This window comes from Pistacia vera, unplaced genomic scaffold, assembly GCF_008641045.1.
Source record: "Pistacia vera cultivar Batoury unplaced genomic scaffold, PisVer_v2 Contig467, whole genome shotgun sequence".
NCBI lineage: Eukaryota > Viridiplantae > Streptophyta > Magnoliopsida > Sapindales > Anacardiaceae > Pistacia > Pistacia vera.
In genome coordinates this window covers 489450-512573 of record NW_022196298.1, presented here as the reverse complement: position 1 = coordinate 512573, position 23124 = coordinate 489450, and the positions used below count along the sequence as shown (strand labels likewise).

General features: G+C 40.2%; 2 protein-coding genes across 2 annotated transcripts; both read right to left on the bottom strand.

Moving 5' to 3' along the window:
* Positions 1–16394: 16394 nt before the first annotated feature.
* On the bottom strand, positions 16395–17873 carry LOC116145794. Its single transcript, XM_031431235.1, has 4 exons — positions 17538–17873; positions 17300–17418; positions 17070–17167; positions 16395–16719 (listed from the first exon to the last, which is right to left on the bottom strand). The coding sequence occupies exons 1-4, from the start codon at positions 17806–17808 to the stop codon at positions 16395–16397; spliced, it is 813 nt and encodes a 270-aa protein (XP_031287095.1). The 5' UTR covers positions 17809–17873.
* Positions 17874–18903: 1030 nt separating this feature from the next.
* On the bottom strand, positions 18904–21238 carry LOC116145774 (GDSL esterase/lipase LTL1-like). The gene is made up of 5 exons (XM_031431218.1): positions 20945–21238; positions 20707–20834; positions 20384–20626; positions 19650–19902; positions 18904–19408 (listed from the first exon to the last, which is right to left on the bottom strand). The coding sequence occupies exons 1-5, from the start codon at positions 21192–21194 to the stop codon at positions 19176–19178; spliced, it is 1107 nt and encodes a 368-aa protein (XP_031287078.1). The 5' UTR covers positions 21195–21238; the 3' UTR covers positions 18904–19175.
* Positions 21239–23124: the final 1886 nt, after the last annotated feature.

Below are 23124 nucleotides of genomic sequence, written 5' to 3'. Positions count from 1 at the left end.
GAATTACAATTAAGATTGAAATGCAACTCTGATATTCTCGTGACTAAGCGCTAAGATCATGCTATCATTGCTGTTGATCTGATCTCTTTCGAAATATCTGGGATTTGAGCTTATCTATGACTTGCTTGAACAACTATCGAGATTGGTCACAACTAGCTTATGTTGGGTTGAGCTATATCTCGACGAGCTTATGCTGGGTCAAACAAGTGTTAAACCGAACTAATTCTAGGTCGAATTATAACCTTACAGACTTCTGACTTCTCAGAGCTTAATGGAAAAATCACACACATCATTTGCCCCCTAGCATTCGGTGCTCATTTCGAGCTTCAAAGACTAATTGCTTGATATGTAATTAAGCTCGAGCTTCATAAGTTGTATGTTAAATGCAAGCTTGGTCGAGCTTCATGAGTTGGACTTAATCTCAGTCAATGTGAACAAGACTTAGCGTTTTCTCTACTATGACATTCACAATAAAGTGGGAATTTGAAACAAGGGGCATCCGAGTAATTTCCACAGAGTCGTGTCACATTAAATGTAGTTGGCTTTTTTAGTTACTTTTCGTCTCGCTTGGGCAGCTACAGTTGCCCATGCGCGAAGTCAAGGTGACATGCGGTAATGGTTATGATTGCAGAAGTCTAATAGATGATCGTGCTTTGTAGATGATCGACACATGGCCACGTCGAGCGATCAAGATTGCTCAACAAATGGAGGGCTGAGATTTGTTGTAGATCAACAGTTGGGGTCAAGTCTCGCCTCTTTGTCTCCCATGCTCACTAATATAAAAGCAGGCAAACTTCATCAGATTTACACACTTGCAAAAATACTCAGATTTTACTTGCTTTCACTCTGTCATTATTATCTCAACTTCACGATGATTTTCTAGCAAACTCCTACCACCTTTACGCTCTAGTAAGGCTCCTTTCTTCCTTCTTACTCATTTTACACTTTCTTTGCTACTAAGGGTGGCCATTGCCATGGCCACATTAGCCTTTTTTAGGGTTTCTTAAGTATACCCACTGGTTTGGTTTTTTAGGGGTTTAAGGAGGTGTCCGTTGGAATCCTAGTAGCTCGCTTGTGTCTATTGATCGACGTGAGCTACCCTAGGTGCCTAAACTAAAAGCAAAGTGTGGATAGGTCGTTGAATTTTCGAGCTTTGACATTTGGTCGCTTCTATTTCAGGTATCCGAAGGCGAGCTTCCACCATGTCTTTGTCTAATAGCCACAACATAGGCCGAATGTTTGATTCCCTGGTGACCTTGGTTGTTCGCGGGGAAGTTGTCCTAGAGGTTTCAGAGGACCTTGTCATAAAGAGCTCAGACCCCAATGTTGTGGCTCCTCTGACCATGCTTATGTAGGGAATCCTCCACCAAGGATGTCTCCAATTCATAGGCCCTAGAAGGAATTGAGTTCCTCAATTGGGGCCAATGATATTGAGTGCATAATAAACGTTAATGCGACTCAACTTCCTTTGAGGACTTCAGGAGACTTATCCCAGAAAAATTCCCCCAAAGGTTGGGCGACGATTTCAGATACCTTCTTGAGGTATGGGATGTCTGTTCCCCTTCATTTTTTCATTACCAACATCCTGAATAGGTTTGGCATTGCTCCCCTTCAATTGACGGGGAACTCTTATATAATCATTGTAGGTATGTATATAACGTATTTGATAACTTACCTAGGCAAGCTATCTGTAGAAGAGCTTGTCCATTTGTATGGGTTAAAAAAGAGTTAGGACCAAACGCACTACCTCTCAAAGGTGAGGAAAGTACATTTTAATGGTTTGGTCGAAGTCCCAAAGAAGATTCCGCACTAGGACTCTTAATATTTTTTCTACAAGTCTAGGGTGACCGGTACTTTTGCCCCAAAAACTAGTAAGACTTCGATCCTCGTGCAACTAAAGAATATTTCCTAGTTCAGTAAGCAAAGTAACTTTATATTCTCTTTGTTTTGCAGTAAACGTTGAGCAGAATTTCGTCCCTAAAGCGAGCTTAGAGAGGCTTCAACGATTTAGCAATCTCCTTAATAATGAGTACGACGTTACCAAGCTCATCACACAATGTCGGTTGAAACCATATCGCTACTGCACCAGAAAAGCCAAGTTTTGCACCATTTTTGAAAAAGGTAAGTGTCAAATAGCTTGTTGTTTATGATCTTGTTTTGTTAGGTCGCTACTGGTTTGCTTCTTCTTTGTATACATGTGGACAAAAAAAACTAAAGGCTTGAAGAAGAAAGCACCAACCCATAGGGCTACCAAGAAGCTATCGATTGTCCCGATGAAGAAGCAGCCCACAGACACTGCCAAGGAGGTAGAGCAAGATACCTCACACCCGGCCTTCAAGTGCGACATTGGTGAACTTGGGGAAGGCGCAAGTGCCAAGAAGCCCACAATTACCTCTAAGACAGACAAGGAGAAGGGTGCCCCCAAGCCCCAAAGGGTCGGCGAAGAAAACCCCCGAGCATGTTGGAGGCTCGGGGAAGAAGAAGATGCCCTATCTGTAGGATGGGTCAGGCAACAAAAAGTAGACTTAGCAACAAGGAGGCTCAGGAAAACAAAAGGTCATCGAACAGTAGGGAGGCTCAGGTTAGAAAGTTTCTAGGCAAGCTGGTGGCCCGAATGATACCTTGGCTAACGGTACGGCCAAGAAGAAGTCCATCCCAGCGGATGAGGTCATCATCCCCGTGGGAAGTAGGTCAAGCTCGCCTTTGCAATGAGGCAAAGGGAAGGCAAATGAGGCGACTTGTGCCTCGCTCGATGCAATGATTGATGGGCTCCTAAAGCACGTTGGTGTTGGAGCCTCGACAGCTAGGGAGGTCATTTCACTGCAAACCTATGAAATGCCCAAGAGCGCCTCTCTTCATGAGCTGCTAGCTCACGCCTACAACTATGTTACCAAGGTATTGATAATCCACCTTTCTTTTTTTATTCAAAGGCTTTTTCCTTCATTTTCAGCTAATTGCTTCTTCTTTTTCAGGCTTGTGTGGTGACCAAACTCCTCCTCGATGAGAGCTATCCCACATTGGAAGGTACTCACATGGGGTGGCAAGAAGCGGAAAAGCTCAAGGAGGACGCCTTGGTGAGGGCCAACTCGGCAGAGAAGGAAAGGGAGTCATTGTGGGCTGAGCTTGAGCGGCTAAAGAAAGAAGCTAAGGCCTTCGAAGTCAAAGAGAGCGTTTCTTAACAAAATCAAGGTGAGCAAGGCTGCTTAAGCAAAGGCTGAGGCGAGCTTGACCGAGGCTGAGAAGAGTTTGGCACAACAGTTGGGTGCCAATAACAAGTTGAATTTTGAGCTCGCCACGACTTAGAAGGCTGCCTCAGAATAGGAGGTCAAATATGTGGAGGCTTCAGGTGATCTCTTCCAAGAGAAGGAAGATCATAAAGAGACTGGGTCAGAGGCTGTCCAGCTTAAGATCAATGTTAAAGAGCTAAGGTTGAAGGTCAAGAGCCACGCTTAGGACACCTCAATCTACCTTGTTTAATAGTTGCGGGAAGCCCATCCCTTGCTCAATTTCTCCTTCCTTCATGCGGTCTACTAGAAGGAGATCGATTGGATGGAAACTAAGGCACAAGGCTTGGAGTATGTTTATTCTAACAACTTCGAGTCTGATAGCAAGGATGAGGAAGAGATTGAGGAAGAGGAAGAGGAAGAGGAAGAGGAAGAGGAAGAGGAAGAGGAGGAGGATGTTGAGGTTAAACAAGAGATTAAAGACCCGACCCCTTTGGCCTCACTCCCAACTATTGTCATCGACTTCCCTCGACCGAGCCTCCAAAAGATGCCTCGGCTCCTGCTCTCGAGGATGCTACTTAGACTCCTACTGTCGACAATGCTCTTGCCCCTGCTGTTTAGACTTTTTCTCTTTTCTTTCTTCTTTTTTTTTTGTTTTTTTTTTTTTTTTTTTTTGTTTTTTTTTTTTTTGATTGTTTTTATTTTTTTTTTGTTTTATAGTTTAGGTTGTAACTAAACTATCTTACTTAATGGAAATTTGGTTTTCCCATTTTTGTTGAGCAATATTTTCACTTCTGCAGAGTCATTTTAATTGTTCTGATCGAACTTAGCATAAAATATTCGAATTTGTTCCAAGTTATGCGTAGCTCGCTTCTTTAGGAACTTTTTCGAATAAATAGGAAAATATTTCGTGCGACAACGTCGAGTTTGGACTAATTATCTACCTTGAGTTTTGGTCGCCGATCTATGGTTGACTTCCTTTTGACGTGTTTTACTCGAGCGTTTCCCGGGTTTTAACTTTGTCGATTCGGGGAATTCCTCCCTTGATGAGTTGAATTTTGGCATGGCTTATAAAGCTAACCTACCTTTTTCCGAACTCTTGACTCAGTTTTTGGATGTGATCGCTTAGGTCGCAATTTTGAAACAACAAATAAGTAATAATAAACAAAAACAAAGGTTATCAATAATACCTCTTTATTGATTAATGAAGTTTGGTCGTAAGAGACCTTACATTTACTAAGAGAAATGAGATATAAGAAAATTGAAACCCGAGCTCCTTATTGGTAATACCTTTGCAAATGCTCGGCATTCCATACTCACAATACAGTTTCGCCATAAAGGTATTCCAAGTGGAAAGTTCCTGGTGCAATTTTTTCAAAGATCCTAAAAGGACCTCCCCATTTGGGCCCAAGTGCCCCCAAGTTCGAGTTTTGCATACTCGGGACAACCTTTCTGAGAACTAGGTCACCTAACCTGAAGTCTCAATTCTTGACTTTAGAATTGAAGTATCTTTTGGCACCCTATTGATAGGAAGCATGCCTCAACTAAGATTTAGCCCTATGCTCTTCAATTAGATCTAGCCTTAGATGGAGTAGGTCCTCATTTGATTCTTCATCAAAGACCTCTCTCCGAAACGAACTAATCCCCACTTGTATCGGGGTCATTGTCTTTCATTCACAAGAAAGCGAGAGCGGTGTCTCTCTCATTGAGCCTTTGGCAATCGTTCTATATGACTATAAGGCTTCAGGTAGTTCATCTGCCCATCTTCCTTTAAGAGAGTCGAGCTTCTTTTTTATAGTGTGCTTGATTACTTTGTTAATAGCTTCTACTTGACCGTTAGTCTGGGGCCGGTAGAAGGCAGGGAAGCTTTTTTTGATTCCGAGCCTTTCACAGAATGATTGGAAATATTCGCAATCGAACTGTTTCCCATTGTTAGTTATGATGGTATGGGGGATTACGAATCTACAAATGACATTCTTATAGATGAAATCCTTCAACTTGCTTAAAGTGATGGAGGCTAAAGGCTCGGCTACTACCCACTGAGTGAAGTAATCAACCGTAACCACTGCGAACTTGACACCTCTTATTCCTTGAGGCAAAGGGTCTATCAGATCGATTCCCCAGATCGTGAATGGCCATGGACTTGTCAATGTGGTCAAATCTTGGGGTGAAGCTTGCAGAATATCTGCAAATCTTTGACATTTATAGTATTTGCATACAAAGTCCGCCGTATCATCGAAGATTGTCGGTCAATAATACCCTTGGTGGAGTACTTTGTATGCCAAAGATTTTCTCCCGGCATGATTCCCACAAATACTTTTGTGGATTTCCTTCAAGACATACTCCGTATCTTCGTGATCGACACATCTCAATAGCAGGCAATTGTAGCCTCGCTTATCAACACAAATATAACTTGTCGTTGATAAGCGTATATCAAGCTAATTTTGCTCAAAGGGTTTCGGCTTTGTTTCTTCCTCGAGAACTATCCCATCTCTCAGGTACGCAGTTATTGCATCCATCCAACTGTACGTTTGCCCTATCACCAAGACCGATTCTTGTGATGTGAGGATGTTGGGACTTGGAAGAAATTTGATGGGAAGGGAATCAGTCGCTTCTTCACTCATCGCTGAACCCAGGTGAGCTAAAGCATCGGCCACTAAATTCTTCTCCTTGGGGATCTATAAAACTGCCTAAGTCTTGAATTGCTCGAGTTCATATTTTACCTTCTAGAGATAGGATGACATTCTGTCCTCTTTTGCTTGATACTCTTCCCCTTAGGACTTTCAAGTAGGAGCCCGACTCGCACTCCCTTCTCATTCGAGGACCCATCCACGTACAAGGTTCACTGCCATAAACTATCAAGCTTTAGCTCTACTGGCTTGTTTTCGTATAAGGTGCTCACTTCTGTTGAACTTATTTCTCCCTCGGGCTAGTATGAGAACTCTAAGATAAAATTAGCTAAAGCTTGTCCCTTAATTACGATTCTTGGGATGTACTTGATGTCATGTTGACTCATCTGCATAGTCCACTAAATTAATATACCTGATGCCTCACGCTTCTACATTATCTTTCTCAACGAAAAATTTGTCAGGACATGTACAGAGTGTGCCTGAAAATAGGGCCACAACTTTCATGCAGCTATGACGAGTTCATAGGGGAGCTTTTCCATTTTGGGATACCTTGTCTTGGCATCGAGCAACCGCTTGCTCACATAGTACACTGGCCACTGTATTCCCCCTTCTTTGCATACCAAAGTTGCGATGATCGTGGACTTAGATACCAATAAGTATAATAGTAGGGGCTCGCCCAAGATGGGCTTTGACAACAAAGGAGGTTGCCCCAAATGCCTCTTCAATTCCAGGAATGCTTTCTTGCACTCCTTTGTCCACTTGAAACACTTATTTCCTTTCAGGGTTTCAAAGAAAGGTAGGCACCTACCAATAGCTCGGAAAGCAAACCTGCCAGTGCACCCACTCGCACTGTCAAACTCTGAACCTACTTTATACTAGTCGGGCTCTTCACGTTCATGAGAGCTTGAATCTTGTCTAGGTTGGCTTCAACACCTTGTTGATTCACAAGGAAACCCAAGAACTTCCCCAAGCTTACTCCGAAAGTGCACTTCAAAGGGTTTAATCTCATTTGGTATTCATGAGGATATCGAACATTTTCCCCAGGTGCTCGATGTGGCTTTTGATGACCTTAGACTTGACAAGCATATCCTCAATGTACACCTTCATTATTTTGCCAATTTGCTCGGCAAACATTTGATTCACCAAACGTTGATAGGTCACTCCAGTGTTCTTTAGGCCAAATGGCATAACCCTAAAATAATAAATACCTCGGTCAATAATAAAGAAGGTGTGTTCTTCATCGGGCTGATACATCGGGATTTGGTTATATCCCGAGTATGCATCCATGAAGCTTAGTAGTACGTTCTCAGCTGTCGCATCTACTAGTTGATTGATCCAAGGTAGCGACAAGTTGTCTTTGGGATAGGCCTTATTCAGATCAGTAAAGTTGATATGAGTCTGCCACTTGCCATTAGACTTCTTCACCAAGACCGAGTTGGCGAGCTAGTCTGGGTACTTTACTTCTTAGATGAAGTTGATGTTTAAGAGCTTATCAACTTCATCCTTGAGTGCCCTGGATCTCTCAACGTCCACAGATCTTCTCTTTTGTCTTATGGCTCAAGCCCCTAAGTCAACGTTTAGTTTGTGGTACATTACTGGTAGCATGCCGAATGCTCCAAATTAAAAACCTTCTGTAACGCCCCACTTGAGGTACGTAGTTATTGTTTCTTCTTTTGCTCTTATTTGAGTTGGTTTCTTGGTAATATTGTTTGGTTGACCTTTGATTGAGTGTTGTGTTGAATACTTGCCCTGAAATTGGTTGAAAATAGAAGAAGTTCAGTGTGCCAAGCTTCGCCGGGGCGAAGAAGAATCTTCGCCGCGGCGAAGAGGTGTTGAAACCACGGGGAAACTCTCTGGACAGTTTCGCCGCGGCGACAGAAGCTTCCTCGCCGCGGCGACAGGCCGACCAAAATGTTTGTTAAGTTTTAGATATTTTCTTCCCTAAGGGCAATTTGACCATTCTACCCCTAATTAGCAGGAAAAGTGGGGAGTAAAATGTAAGGAATTTTCATGGAGAATATGTTGCTATGGGGGTGTGTTTGTAATGAATCAAAGGATATAGATAGAATTCCCAAAGAAGAGTAAGGGCAAAATGGGAATGCTTGTGTATAAATTTCATTAAAAGGAATTAAGACATTGCAAACCCCTCATTCTTCTTCTCCAACACCACTCTCCTCTCTTGCTTCCTCTCAATTTCTCTTTCTTTTGATCAAGGAGTTTTAAAGGGCTTTTGGAGTGATTTGGGGTAGAAAATCAACCTAAGGCATCCTAAGGTAAGGATTCTTGCTTTGGTTGTGAAGCTTTGTGAGTTTTTGTATATATTGAATATTGAGGGTTTTTGTTCTTTTGTTTAAGAGTAGAGAAAAAGTCAAGCAAACCAAGTGAAAGGAAGAGTTAGTGAAGTCTCTCCATAACAAGGTAAGTAAACCCCAACCCAAGTTGAGATTTGGGAATTTTCTTGATTAGGGTTTTGATAGCACTTATGTATGTATGTTATATACATGTTATATGCCATGTTATTGAGGCTTAAATAGAGATTTCTAGTGCTTTGTGATTGTTTATACATTTCAAATATAAGAAGTGAGTTGTGGGTTGGAAAGGTAGTTTGAGATGGAATTGAAGGGGTATTGTGGAACCCTTTTGGAAGTGTCTTTCTTTGGCAGGTTTTGTGGCTATGTGAGGGGGTTTCTCCCCATTTTGGATGGTTAGAGAAAGATTTAGAATCATTGCTATAGTAGAGTTTTATGATGCACTTGAGTTGTTTGATGAAATGCCTAATAGAGGTTTGAGTATGAGTAGTGAACCTTAATTCTTGCAACATTGCATGTTGGTATTTCATAAGTGCAATAATGGAGATGAACCATCCATATGCATTATTTATGCATTGAGAAGTGACCTAAGAAAGAGTAGGAAACTTTGTGTATGCAATTACTCTATGAGTAGAGAACTTGGTGGATGCAACTACTCTAAGGGTAGAGAGAATGAAAAATGCTAGAATAGAGTGAATGAGAAGAGTAGTAGAAATGGGCTGATGCTTTGTGATCATCACCCGACAATTATGAGAATCGGGTTGATGCTTTGTGATCACCACCCGAATAGCCATTAGAGATGGGTTGATGCTTTGTGATCATCACCCGCTAAGTATTAGAAACGGGTGGATGCTTTGTGACCACCACCCGGTTAGTTATTAGATAAGTGGGATGATGCTTTGTGATCATCATCCGACATTTATTAGAAATGGGTTGATGCTTTGTGATCATCACCTGACAGTGATTAGAGACGGGTTAATGCTTGGTGATCGTTGCCCAAAAGTCATGAGAAACGGGTAGGTGTTAGGTGGTCTCCACCCGATAGTTATGAAAACCAAGTAGGTGCTTCGTGATCCCCACTTGGTAGTCACTAAGAACGGGTTGGTACTATGTGAATTCCACCCGATAGTCATGGAGAGTGAGATGGTGCTGTGTGAACACCATCCGGCCGTACCTCCGGTAAGATGAGGCCATGACGTTAGTAGAAACAAAAATAGAAACAGAAATAGTATGAGGAAAGAATTAAGCGTATTACATACGGGGACAGACAGATAGAGAGTTTTACTTACTGAGCATTATTTTGTGCTCACCCCGTTATTTTTCCTTTGTGGATGCAGGATCTAGGTGTTGATGCAGTCGGAGGGGCGTCGGCAAGCGAGGAGCGATAGCTACACTGTTTCCCCTATTTTGTCTTTTAAAATGAAATTTTTGTAAACAATACTCTTTGTGTATAAAAGACATATGGCATATAATGAAAAGAAAGTTTTTGGGCCCAATTTTCTATTGTTATTATGCATGCATTGTATTAACTTTCAGTAGTTGTTACACCTTCCTAACCTAACTACTGAATTGCATAAAGGGTATGCAAGGGTCGATCCCACAGGGAATGGTTCGATTAATTCCTATGTTCTAAAACAATGAAAACAACAGAAAAATAAAATAAAACCCTAAACAGTAAACATGACAACAGTAATGAAAGGGGGTGTACTAAATGCAATCTAAAGTAAAACAAATCAATCGCTAATGGTAGAAAATATCAAATTAAAAACAACCAGTTCTCAGTTCAAGATCCACATAAACATGCATTGGACATAAAGCAGCCGTAACACTGTTCTATCTCGTTATTATGGAACTACTAACCCTAGGAAACAACAAGCTCATTACACGAATTCTCCCTTAGTTTTTCACTACTGAAATAAGCTCTTCGAGTAGATACTAACCCTTGAACAACCTAGAACAAGCTCTGCAAATTTAATTCAATGGCAGCCTTAAGAATTAGGAGAATTGATCAATCTAAGCAACAATCACGCAAGCTCGGATTATTTAACTTAGGTTATGTTATTCAAGACAATAGACCGAAAACTTGTCCATAATAAGCTATCATCATGTGTCACTCGTTGAATAGAAAAATGACGATTACGTATCACAATTCCTAATTCTAACAGATGAAATTCTGATTAAACAACTTAGCAGGCCATTACTAAATCATCCAAACAAAAATCATAAACAATTAAAACAAAATAACATAAACAATTCTAATAAAAACGAGATTAAGAACAATGTTACTGAAGTTAAGTTACACCAATGACATGAATTCAGGCTTCAAAATCCCCTTGAACTGAAGAAGAAAATTAGCCTCACATCTTTACGTAGAAGATAAAAAAACTCAGAGATACTCTACTGCTGTTCTCCCCTATTTAACCTAACAACTCATGAAAAAATAACATCCTTTTTTTCCTCAATTCTGCCCTAGGAAAAACGGAAATTACTTTCCTAGACGTTTCCTAAAAGATAGACTCCCAAAACTGTCAAAATCTTATCAGATATGGAAAACAGAATTCATCTCCAGCTTGCACCAGGATTCTCGCAATGCAAAAGATCCTTTCTGGGCTTTGTCACTTCATAAAAATTTTAGTCCCAGATGTGTAGATGAATCTGGGATTTTGAATCACCTGCTTTCGATACCTGACGCTCCAGTTAGGCCCATTCGAAGATTCAATACTCAGCTAGGAAATCTTTCCGCGACTAGGATTCCAGGTCTGGATTTGCAGCAATGACTGAGAACCCAAAAGAACTCGGATTCTCACCCATAATACCTTCCTAGAAAGCTTGATTCGTCTACTTTACTTCTTCTGAAGGACACTTTTGCAATCGAGAAATTTGACTCCATGAAAAACCTAAACAACGCAGCACTGGTCAGAATAACGAAAAATCTGGAAAATCTGGAATTTCCTAATCTTTTCTCAATTATTTCCTAATGTCTATCCAAATATGCCAAACTTACAAAATAAACTCTAATCAACTCAATTAGGCATAAAACATAACAAAAACATAATATGGTAAGAATAAAAAAATATGTAAATTTCACTCTTATCAATTACCTTAGGGCTAATCCCCACCATTAGGGCTATTTTCGAGCCGAGCCGTGTTGAGTTTTTAGCTTAATGAGCTCAGCTCGTGAAAGAGGATGAAAATTCAAGTTGAGTTGAGCCAAGCCGATGATTTCTTCGCTCAGCTCGGCTCGTAAAAGGAGAAGAGGATTTCGAGCCTAGCTTGCGAGCTAGCTTAACGAGCCGAGTTAGAGCTGGCTCGCGACCCAATAGTAAAAAACATGCTATTTTAAAATAAAAAAAATCAAAGCAGATTCTTCTCTCTCTAATTTATTACTTCTTTTCTCTTTCTCATTTATTACTGCTTTCTCTTCTTTTCTCTCCTTCTAATTTATTACTCCTTTCTTTCTCTTCTTTTCTCTCTCTCTCATTTAATACTACTATCTCTTCTTTTCTATCTCCAACTAAATTACTCCTTTGCTTTCTCTTCTTTTCTCCATTTCTTTTATTTTCTCTTTCTTTCTTTCTTTTTTTTCTCCTTGTTTCTCTGGCTCTCTCCACCAACTTTGAAGCTATTCTCATTGCCCTTTTGTTCTAGGGTTTTAGATTTTCTTTTGCTTTCTGATCTCTCTTTTGGTAACAAAACCCATGTTCCAAATTGAAAAGAAAATTCGACTCATTTTCTTTTAACTTTCCCCTAACCTTTTTCTTTTCTTTTCTTTTCTTTTTAACCCATCTTCTTCTTCTCTTTTTGTTACTTATTACTCCTTTGCTTTCTCTTCTTTTCTCTCTCTCTAATGGCTCCTATTTCTCAAATAGTTTGATTTGGTTTGGTTTTACAGCAAAGGGTTTTAGTCGTATTTTTAGGGATTTTAACATTGGGGGGTACTTTGTCATTTTTACAAACTTTTGTTTTGATAATTTTAGTTTAATCCCCCATGCTTTATAAAACCCCTAAAACACACCTGCTAATTCAAGTCTGGCTCGGCTCACGAGCCTAACAGGCCGAACCGAGGGAGGCTCGAACTTGGCTTGTCTCTCTCACGAATCAAGTTGAGCCGGCTCGATTCCAAATGAGGTGAGCCATTAACGAGCCTTACTCGAGTCGAGCTAGCTCGCGAGCGACTCGCCTTATTGAACAGTCCTACCCACCATGTCCGTATGTACCCAAGCAGACACGTCGAGGTTTTTCTTTAGGAACCCTACTAAACTGTTTGCCAGCCTGATACTCAAACTGCTCCCAATTTTTAGCACGCGAGTGAGGTCTTTCTTGCTAACAGGTACTTCATGCAACTCTTCTGTAAGCCCTGTTGTAGGCTCTTCTTTTTAGATGCAAGGATCTATGGTGTCTCCAAGGCTCGGACTCAACAATGACCATGGTCCTCAAGAGTGGCCACTTTTGTGCAACACGAATAGCCCGATTATAACATTCCCGAGAATCTTTCCTACAACTCCTAATTGTTGTGACCCTACCTGGGGTTGGGAATCTCATTGTTTGGCAGCGCACTGAGGTAATTGTGCTTTGGTCGTCCAGGATCGGCCTCCCCATAATGACATTACACTGTCCTTATCTGAGACTCTTTTCCAAGAGTCACAGGCAACTCAATTGTTACCTTAGGGACCAAGCTATCCCCAGTGAATCCGTATAGTGGCAACAGACATTCCCTTTGGTCTTGTTCCGTGAACCTCATTTCTCGGGATGCTCCCAAGAAGATGATGTTTGTTGTGCTGCCATTATCGACCATTACCCTATGTACTCAGGCATTGTTGATCCTTGCTGCGATTATGATCACATCATGGTTGTGGCGAGGAGATTGATCACACTCTTCTTTAGTGAATCCTATCACCTCGTTTTCTTGCCTGGGCAGCTTCGGCGGCTTTTTCTCACAACTCATTACCCAAGGAACTGAGTTTGTCCTGGCCTCCCACGCATATTGCTCACGAGAGCGCTTGGATCTCCCTGCAATGTTGGGTCCCCTATAGATCATACCCACTAGTACATCGTTGTTTGGCTGGGTTTGATAGATCTAATTACTCTGCTGGCTGGGATTTTTGCAAGCTGGCTCCTCCTTGACAAGTTCTTTCAAGTGGCCCCTTTTGATCAGATCCTCGATGGCGTCTTTCATAGCTCGACATTCATTAGTATTATGCCTGATGTCTCAAAGGTACCAACAGTATTTTTGGTGATCCCATCTTCTTGGTGCCCCCCTCATTCTTTTCGGTGTGGGCAGTCTTCTAGCATCACAGGAGACTTCATAGATGTGAGCTACATCTTGAGTCAAGAGAGTGTACTCCACATATCATGGAAAATGTTGCTTTTTCCCCCGATTATCTGTTTTCTGTCTTTTTTGGAACCTATTCTAGTCTCTATCACTATGATCTTGGCCCCTCCGTTTGTCTGTCAGACTATCTTGTCGCCTTTCAGTTGCTCTTCTAGGTGAGTTCCTGGCTAAAGGTCGCTAACGAGCTTTCTACCTGCTAATGTTTGGCGGCCATTTGATAGAACTTGGCCAAGCTCACATGGTCTTCACTTTGAAGCTCTTTCCATAGCTCCGTTTGCCGCCTTATTCCTGCTATTAGCAAAGTTTGTATTGATTCCTCATGTGCATCCGCAACCTTTGCTTGCTCATTCTAGAACCTCATTAAGTACAAGTTCAGAGTTTCGTCTCTTTCCTGATGAATGTTACTTAGATAGCTGAGCGGTATTGTGAACCATCTTCTCACTTGGAATTGTTGAAAGTACAATGAGAATAATTGTTGCCAAGAGTGTATTGTGTTTGCTTTGAGCCTTTTGTACCACCTCTTGGCATCCCCTACTAAAGTGACTACGAAACAGTGGCACTTTGCCAAGTCGAAGACCTGATGTAGCTTCATCAGGTCGTTGAAAGAATCAAGGTGATCTTTAGGATCCCCTTTCCCGTTGAACTTACTCTCTGGTGTCCTGAATCCCTAGGAAAGTGGGGCTTGACAAACTTCCTCCGTGAATGGAGAACTCACTATCTCTTCTACCGAATCATTCTGGTGGACTCTTAGATCGTCGAACATTCTCTACACCCGATCTAAGTCCTTATTATGAGTAGTATTTTGCCTGCGAGCTCTATTCAGCCTTACCTTAAGCAGGTGAGTCTAGAGATCAGTTGCTTATGATCTTGCTCTATCATGTGCATTAGTGCACGAGGTGGAGTCACGATGGCTTGGTCGATTAAGTACTATCATGCTCATTTGTGCGCTACTCGTGACATTGGTTAAAACCAAAACATCGATCATTGCCAGATTGGCATGCGGGGCTCATCTCGCAAGCTTACGAGCTTGAGCCCGCCTTTGGCGTAGGTGTGTCGCCGAGTTGGGCGAGCATCCCTTTGTCGACCATGGTTTTCATTCTCCCCCACAGGCTTTTTGCCTAGTCGCCCCTCGAGGTTAATTTGCCACGGGATTTGCGCTCGTGAGCGGAATGCTCCCTGCGGTGTTAAGGGTTACGGTCGCTCCTTGGTGTCGACGAGCCAAATTGGTCATCGATCAAGCCATTGGGACCTGTTGGAGTAACCTCCATGAAGCATGGCTGATCAAGGTCCTGCTGGGCCAGTTATTCATTTCTCAACTCAACCACATTCTGTTACACCGCCTGCACAACCATCATCCTTATCATCTCCATCAGTTGGCCATTTTTCAGGATTTGAAGTCCTTACTCCCTACTGATTTTTGGCTTATTGCCCCAATGGTCGACCTAAAGGGGCAGTTTACTGCACCTCCTAATTAGCGATTTCCACGTTGTCATGGTTTCTGGTGGTGGTTTTCGATCTAGTATGGGCCATTTGACACTTCAGGTGATTGGGTCACTGAAATTACTTGACGAAAATTTTGAAAGTAGGTGGAGACCTTCCTTCTAGCGCCAAAATGTTGATACAAGATTTACATCAACTAGAGTGATCCAATTGACCTTGATGGAATCGAAACCGATGTGTGCATGATTAAAAATAACCAGCAATGTGATGAATTTGAATGCAGAAAAGTAAAGAACAATGAATAATTTTTTTAATGGTTCAGCAAGTTAGAACTTGAGCCTACGTCCACTATTTTTCTTATTTGCTTTGACAGCTTATAAGGAAATAGTATAATGCCTATTACAATTTGCTAACCCTTGTTCCATCGTTGGAAGGGGTTTATATACAAGTTTTTTAGAAAGGAAAGAGCGAAATTAAAGGATTTACAATTAAGATTGAAATGCAACTCTGATATTCTCGCGACTATCATTACTGTTGATCTGATCTCTTCCAAAATATCTGGGATTTGAGCTCATCTGTGACTTGCTTGAACAACTGTCAAGATTGGTCGCGACTAGATTATGCTGGGTCAAGCTATATCTTGACGAGCTTATGCTGGGTTGGACAAGTGTTAAACCGAACTTATTCTGGGTCGAACTATAACCTCGTAGAATTTTGACTTCTCTGAACTTAATAGAAAAATCACACTCCATATATGTGTGTGTGTGTGTGTGTGTGTAAAGAGCGCATTAATTCCAAGATCTCGAGCTTATTGATATATTTTATATATAAAGACATCGATCCTCAGAATATATTGTGAGCAATATATATATACATTAATTATATAATAGCAAACAAATTATACATTAATTTCTACATTAATTTTACAGCAATATTTTGAGTGTGTTTTGTGTGGCCTCCCCAAAAAAGAGCCCTATTTCTTTTCTTGTTCTAGTAAAGAGACTATCAACAGTCCATAAGTTCTTATTATTATGCAATGGAAACATAAACTTAATGCTAACCATTTAAATATAATAATAACAACTACTAAAGCAGAAATAAATGGACAAAATTAAATGTAAAAATAAAGAATACTAAGAATTAATGAGGTTCGGTATTATAACTTACGTCTTCGGGCGCTGCAAAAGAAAACTCCACTATCTCCAAATAATATTACAACTTTTTGGGCAATACTACAAATACCCAAACTATATGGGCATTAAAACAATTACCGAAAACAAAGAGGAGATACAACAAAACTTTTCAACTAAAGGGTCTTTAATGAAAGAACCCTAACAAGAGGGGTGTAATGAAAATACAATTTGTTATGCTTATTACTATGTCTTGAGTCTTTATATATAGGCCCCAAAAGTTCCTCTACTTTCATTTCTAAGCAATTTGGGACATACTAACTTTTGGCCTATTTTATATAAGTCCCTAAACCTTTCTCCATTTTTACTTCTACCCCATGAGGGATTTTGCTAAATGAGCCATTTTTCCAACACTTATTAACAGGTTTTTGAGGGTCGATGTCTTTGTGTTGGAGAAGTTCAGACAATGCTTCTGAGAGAATAAGCTTAGTTGGTGGTGGAGTCGCCGGAGATGGAGATTCTTGTAGAGGAGATGAATCACAGGTATTTATGGTGGATTGGATTCTTATAATATCAACCCCTCCATCGTTATTCATCACCACTACGCTGCTCGGCAACCTCTCGGCATAGAATCCTTTGTTCTTTCTCATGTGTCTGTCGAAACATTTACACATTTTCTCAGTACTCACCTTAGTTCCTTGACAATATGTTTCAATTCTTCCTTTATTATTGAACAAACCTTCAAGTTGATTTTGTTCAAAGCAAGCAAGAAATTTAGTCAAAATTGTTTTCTAAACAGTTAAATAACACCAACTAATGTGATATTGGTTTTTAAAGCCAAGGATGTTCATGCTATATGTAGTTCTTTTCTCTAAAGAATGTCCACTTTTTCTTTTTCAGAATGTATTTTACAGATAAAAATGTCCTAATTAAAAAATTATTCTATATATATGGCATCCATTAATTTGAAATTTTAAGTAGCTAGTGTTCACAAGGACATGTACCTATCGAGAACCACCAGGTTAGCATGAAGGTTTGTAGTTTTCTCAAGAACAACAAGCTTCAACGGATGCCCCATGGCCAATTGCATAAAGGGAACCACCTGCATGGGATGGGATGGGAGTGATACTCATATAAAGTTATACATAAAATAAATAATATACCGGAAATGAATAATCTTTCCTCCATGAACGTTAATTTTCCACAGAGATTGCTTGGAAAAAAGAAAACGAACCCCTTTTTGTTCACACAGCTCAATTATCCCACGAGTCTCTTCGTTATTCCATTCGCTTCTAGATTTTAATGCTAACAAATTCCCAAAGTCATACGTCCAAATCCTTGTCTTGCATGACACTTTCTTAAAATAAAAAAATAAAAAAAGGAAGCATCAAAACTCAGCATGAAAACGACAAAAATATGTGTTAATCTGCAAACTTCTCTATAAAACTAGCAAGAAAAATTAAGATTCCTACATGCGAGGGGAATCCAAGGCATGACACCGAGGAGAGTAACGGTGCAATTAGATGGAATGACATGGTCGAGTGTCCATTGGAGAGGCCCCCAAGAGAATTGCTTCAATGCGTCCATCACGATTACAACATGCCTATCAGAACTCAGGCAGCCGGGTGACCCTCTTGGCACCAAAATTTCAGCCAATGTAGCGTTTGTATTTGCTGGTTTTGTGGTGGGGCGTTCTGGTGTTGCATCACTGTCAACATCTTCTGCTTTGATGCAAACCACCATCGAAATATATTTTACTGTATAACCGCGGAGTAAAAGAGAGAGATGTTTGCACCGTGAAAAAAAAAGTGAACAGTGAGAAAGGGAATTGCTTGCTGGGAATAGTTGTATTTATATGTAGGGGAGCCCCAAAGTTGATAGGGAACAAGACCACAGAAACAATTAAAAAACAAAACTGCATTGTTGTTGGAATAATAAAAGAATTCATGAAGAGATCTTGTTTTAATATATAGCATTATATAAAGCAAGAGTTACAAGGAATATTAGCATAGAAATGAATACCAATGAAAATATCTGCCGGCGACAAGAGAGACGTGTAAGGCCAATCAGTATTATACGACACTGTTGAGAAGCTATTGAAACTAGACGGAAATAACAAGTCTCTCCATTGGATGCGTTTGAGATTCCTACAAATTGGAGGCTTACTGTGTTTTGGGACTCTTAATTGTCACGCTCACTTATACTACTTCTTGCTTTTTTTTGCCAACACCCATGTCTTCATACTTCTTATACTGAGCTCAATAAAAAATTGGGTAACAATATATAGCCCATCGATGAAGTTCTCAAATCTAGCTAACGATATGGACCTCTGCTTTTCAGGTGCTGAAGTTTGGCCCATCTAAGTTTGTGTTTTTGTAAGAAAATTTAAAGCAAAATATATGTAGAATTCATATCTTCATCCATTTTTTTTTTTTTTTTTTTTAAGGTAATTGAAGTATCCAGACCTATATTAGAGTCTGCCTAATACTCATAGTCATAGAATACCCTAAGCTTAATGGAACAAAGTAATAACACAGATGTGATAAATACCTCTCTTATGACTCAAACACAAAACCCCTTAGATATAACTAACCCTAGTAGCTAAAGGGTTTGTCATATCTCAAGTCATTGATTTCGAAGAATTTTCATGGCTATTTTTTAATAAGGTGATAATAAATTTTATCATATTAGGATAAAAGCTCTGTTTCAATTGTATAAACATCTTAGAAAACATGTCAAACTTTTGAAATCTTGAATCTGAATCTTGATAAATTCTTCTCATAATATTAGAAGATAACAAATATAAAAGAATAGAAGTGGAACACAGGAATGGCCAAAGGGAAAATGAAATTAAACTCATAACGCTTAGATTACAAACGTAAAGATGAACAACAATCTGCCCACTTGATGACCATTACAAATGTCAAGCTATATTATTTGATTGAAGAATCCCACAAATGCTTGCTAATACTGCAGACAAATTCAAGCCACATAAAAACTAATTAAACATTTCACCACAAACAAACCAAACTAAGACACCGCAATGAAGAATAAGCAGCAACACTACCATATTTATAGATGACAATATCGTAACCATATAATATAATCTCTTAAACCCTGGAATCCAAAGCCATAATGGTGCTGAGATTCATCGGATGCATATACTGGGTGGATCCAGTCATGATCTGCTGTACGATAATTCTGTTGGCCTTCTCTGATGGATGAAATGGATCCCAAAATGCATACAAATCTCTGTTGGGGCACAAGTTTGAGGCGATTGTGCAGAGGCCAATGCCATTGTAGGGTCCTTGTCCGCAACACGCTATTTTTGATGTCACAAACCCTGTGAAAAATTGACCATATTTCAAAATTAACATGCATCTCACTTCTGCTAATCAATCTTCCTAATCCTAATTAGACAATTCTGGGTCCAAATCTAGCATCAATAATTGCCAGAGGACCAATGACGAGACATCAATAAAGGGCATTTACTCAATGTATCTGTTTTCATCATTCTGTCATGTTATTGTCAATCGGGTAGTTGCATCTATTAACTCATGTGAAGATATGACTGATTGACTTACCATATGCTTGAGGGTTACTGATGAAGTCCATGTGCATATCAAAAGCATTTGCAGCAACGAAAATATCTGATCCGATTTCGCTGTTGAGATTGTTTATCAGTTGGACAAGTTGTGGGTTAAACAAGCCAGCTGCTCGTTCCAATTCCACTGAACATTCACCATTTCTGCTACGCATAGCCAGCTCCGCAGGGACACAACCCAATGGCCCAGTTCCCGTGACCAAAACCCGACGTGCTCCTAATTCATACAGCCTCTGCATTGTCAGAAGTAGCAGTTTAATATAAAGTAATTAAGATTGTAATAGTTGTTTTCTTAATTAGTATATATATCTATATATATGATGTTGAATGTTTTTGAGGCTATTTTTAAGTAATTAGAATTGATGTGGATCTCATTGATTAAGGCTTTTTAATAAGGAAATTCTGATTCGTGAAGTTATAAATGGCTTCTGAACGAAACAGCAAAGTCCCTGTTGGCCTCACCAACCAAGCAAATCCTGTAATAACTCACTCTATCTTCACAAACTAGAAAGCAAATCTTATCAATCCATCATAAATACGTCCCCACATCATTATTATAATGTTTATTTTCTTCTGTTTCGTGACCATTAAATGAAAAAACTCCGATGATAATTACTTAATTATATAAAAAGAACCCAAAAATAAAATACATAACGTAACAAACATGGTAGTAGCTTGAGTGTTGTTTGTACCAAGGATAGTAAATTAAATAACCTGTAAGATTTTGCGGTACTCAGAAATAAGATACACAACGTAATCAGGAAGAGAAAACTGGCGAGATCGTGCAGAAAAGGGCACCAAATAGTAGTTGTTGACGAAGTCATTGCCGCCAAGTGTGATGAGGACAAGGGCTTCGTTTACCAGTCGTTGAGTCTGCTCAGCTCCAATAAGTGCACTGACTCGCTGCTGGTATTGCTCAAAATACTGCAACTGCCTGGTGATTCGGATAATATTCAGCTGCAAAAGTCAAATGAATTGGTTATAACTGAATGTTCTTTGGAGGGGAAAACTAAAGTGAATGAATAAGTTTTATTTACAAATTGGATTCCAGTGTCATTGAGAATTCCGATCCCTGCAGAAGCAAAGTTTGCACCGACGAGAAGCCTCTCTCCAGTGAGTGCTGGGCTCAAGTATGGCAATGTGGGTTCCATGCCAATTTGCTCACCTGATCATGATAAAACATGTCAACATAAATATAACTATCACATACTAACTAGAATAAAACCACATATATAATCTGTCTCCGGCCAAGTCTTTTCTCTTAGATAAACTTACTGATAAGATCGGGAATGTTAAGTCCATTGGAGAAACGACCAGTTGGTCGATGAGTAGGATAGTCAATGCCATACGGGTATGAATCAGCTCGTGCAGTAGTGGCAAGGTAGTTATTGTTGCCATTATCGACAAGCGAATCACCAAACACAAAGAACGCCCTTGCCTCAGCTCGAGGAGCAACACTCCCCAGTGTGATTAACAGACCTAAAATGAACCAGGAAGCGATACCTGAGGAGCCAGCTGCGGCCATAATGAAACCTTAAAACAGCTAGAACTTGAGTTTGGGAAACTTAATTTAACTCCACCCTTGGAGATGAATGAGTGAATATATATATATATTTAAGGATTGCGTTGTCTACACTTTGATGCATTATTAAATGGTGAGTTCTACCACCAGTGGAGTTAGATAGGGACTTTAGATGCTAAAATTTACGGTTATGGAAAGAAAGTCTAATCCTGTGAGGTTGAGGCCACTGCAATCCACTGAACCTACACACAAAGCAAACAAGCGTGAAGCTTATGTGAATACCGATACATGTGGTGTCTGTCGTAGGCACTCTAACGCTCAAGTCAATAAGACTGAAAAAGGCAATTTAATGAGAGCTAAGGGAAAGAAGGGTTACTAAAAGTTTAGTCGAAGACTAAAACTACAACGTAGGGTGTATTACTCTTAGGAGTAAAAGCTTGGGAGAAAGTAGGTGGTATTGAGATTGAATGCCTAATGAGAGGCGTGACCTCTATTTATATAGTAGTCATAGGATCTTCATATCCTAGTAGGACTTTGAGTCCATAATGGTAGAGATTTAGTGAATAGGAAAGATCCTGATTTACTTGCCTCAGTAGGATTAAAAGTCCTAATTCTCATAAGATGCAGAATTTTGGGCAAATTAGGATAAAACCCAAATAGGAAATAGGTGTATTAGGGCTTTTAGTGAGACCTTCAGAGGCCATCATGGACCAATGGGCCTAGCCCTAGGTAGGCTAATGGCGATACCCAATCTGGAGAGAAGTTGGGTTTAGGCCTTGTGTTTGGCCCATGACATGAATTCTGACATAGGCCCAACCGGAATTGGGCCACGACCTTAGACTTACATAGTAGAAATTACCTGCTTATCAGGCCCAAGATGATTTTTGGCCCATACATTTAGCCCCCTACTCTCTAAGCTAAGGAGTACTTAGCTTCAAGAGTAATCACTCTAAATAGAGGTCAATCAGGCCGGAGATGGTGTTCTATCTTGAGGAATGAAGGTGGTCCTTTTTAGATGTCCCTACTCAGCTGAACAAGCTGAGTGGTAGGATGCAAAATGCACCTTTGTAGATGTCCCCACTCAGCTAACCTAGCCGAGTGGTAGGATGCCAATACATCCTTTGTAGATGTCCTCATTCGACTGACCGAGCCAAGTGAGTTGATGCAAGGTACATCCTTTGTAGATGTCCTTACTCGGCCAACCAAGATGAATGCAAGTGTCGTCTACTTATGAACTTTTGTATGAAAGATTTCACCACTTCAAGGACTAGAGCTCGAGTCGACTTGTCCAAGCGAGGTGAGTTTTGTCTGAGTGCAATTTGGTGGTGCCAAGAGAATGAGACGTGTGTAATGTAGGGTTTCGTAGACTTTGAGCGAGAAATGGAAGATTGCAAATCCCAAGGTGAGCCTATCACGCGACACGTGTATCGTTGGGATTTCATCTTCCTGTTGAGCGGGAATTTGAAAAGTCACAACCAATCAAATGTTGCCGCGTGTGACCTCTGATAGGTTGGACACTTAGAAAATAGGGGAACGCGGTTGGGCGACTATACATCTACATTTGCTACCGTTTCACTTTCTCTCAAAGTCTTCTTTTTTGCAATAGCACTTCTCGACGATTATAGCCATTGTTCACGGTAAAATTCTACTTCTTTACAGAAATCGACTTCTTTTCTCTTTGCTTTCATTCTCTTTGCATTTTTGAGGCAGTTTGGGCAAGTTTAGACAAGTTTTCTCAAGTGATTTGGTGTTTTTCCAGTTTCTTTGGTTTTGTTTGAAGTTTCTGGAAGTTCGAGTGAATTTTTCTGGGTTTGGTTTTATTTTGGGGTAAGGACTAGGTTATTGGGGTAATTTTGTTTGGATTTTGGGAATTTTGAGGTGTTTTTAGAGAGTTCTCTTTAAAACGAAAGGAAGGCTAAAACGAATCTGGGAA

Bases quoted from the DNA above. Each gene is read 5' to 3' on its own strand.
- LOC116145794 (XM_031431235.1), bottom strand. From the start codon at position 17,808: ATGGTGGTTTGCATCAAAGCAGAAGATGTTGACAGTGATGCAACACCA. The intron at 17,419-17,537 runs GTAGGAATCTTA...ATTTTAAGAAAG, and splicing joins GCCTTGGATTCCCCTCGCAT to TGTCATGCAAGACAAGGATT. The intron at 16,720-17,069 runs GTACATGTCCTT...ATGTTTCGACAG, and splicing joins AACCTGGTGGTTCTCGATAG to ACACATGAGAAAGAACAAAG.
- LOC116145774 (XM_031431218.1), bottom strand. From the start codon at position 21,194: ATGGCCGCAGCTGGCTCCTCAGGTATCGCTTCCTGGTTCATTTTAGGT. The intron at 20,835-20,944 runs GTAAGTTTATCT...TATCATGATCAG, and splicing joins TAACATTCCCGATCTTATCA to GTGAGCAAATTGGCATGGAA. The intron at 19,409-19,649 runs GTAAGTCAATCA...AATTTTTCACAG, and splicing joins CAGTAACCCTCAAGCATATG to GGTTTGTGACATCAAAAATA.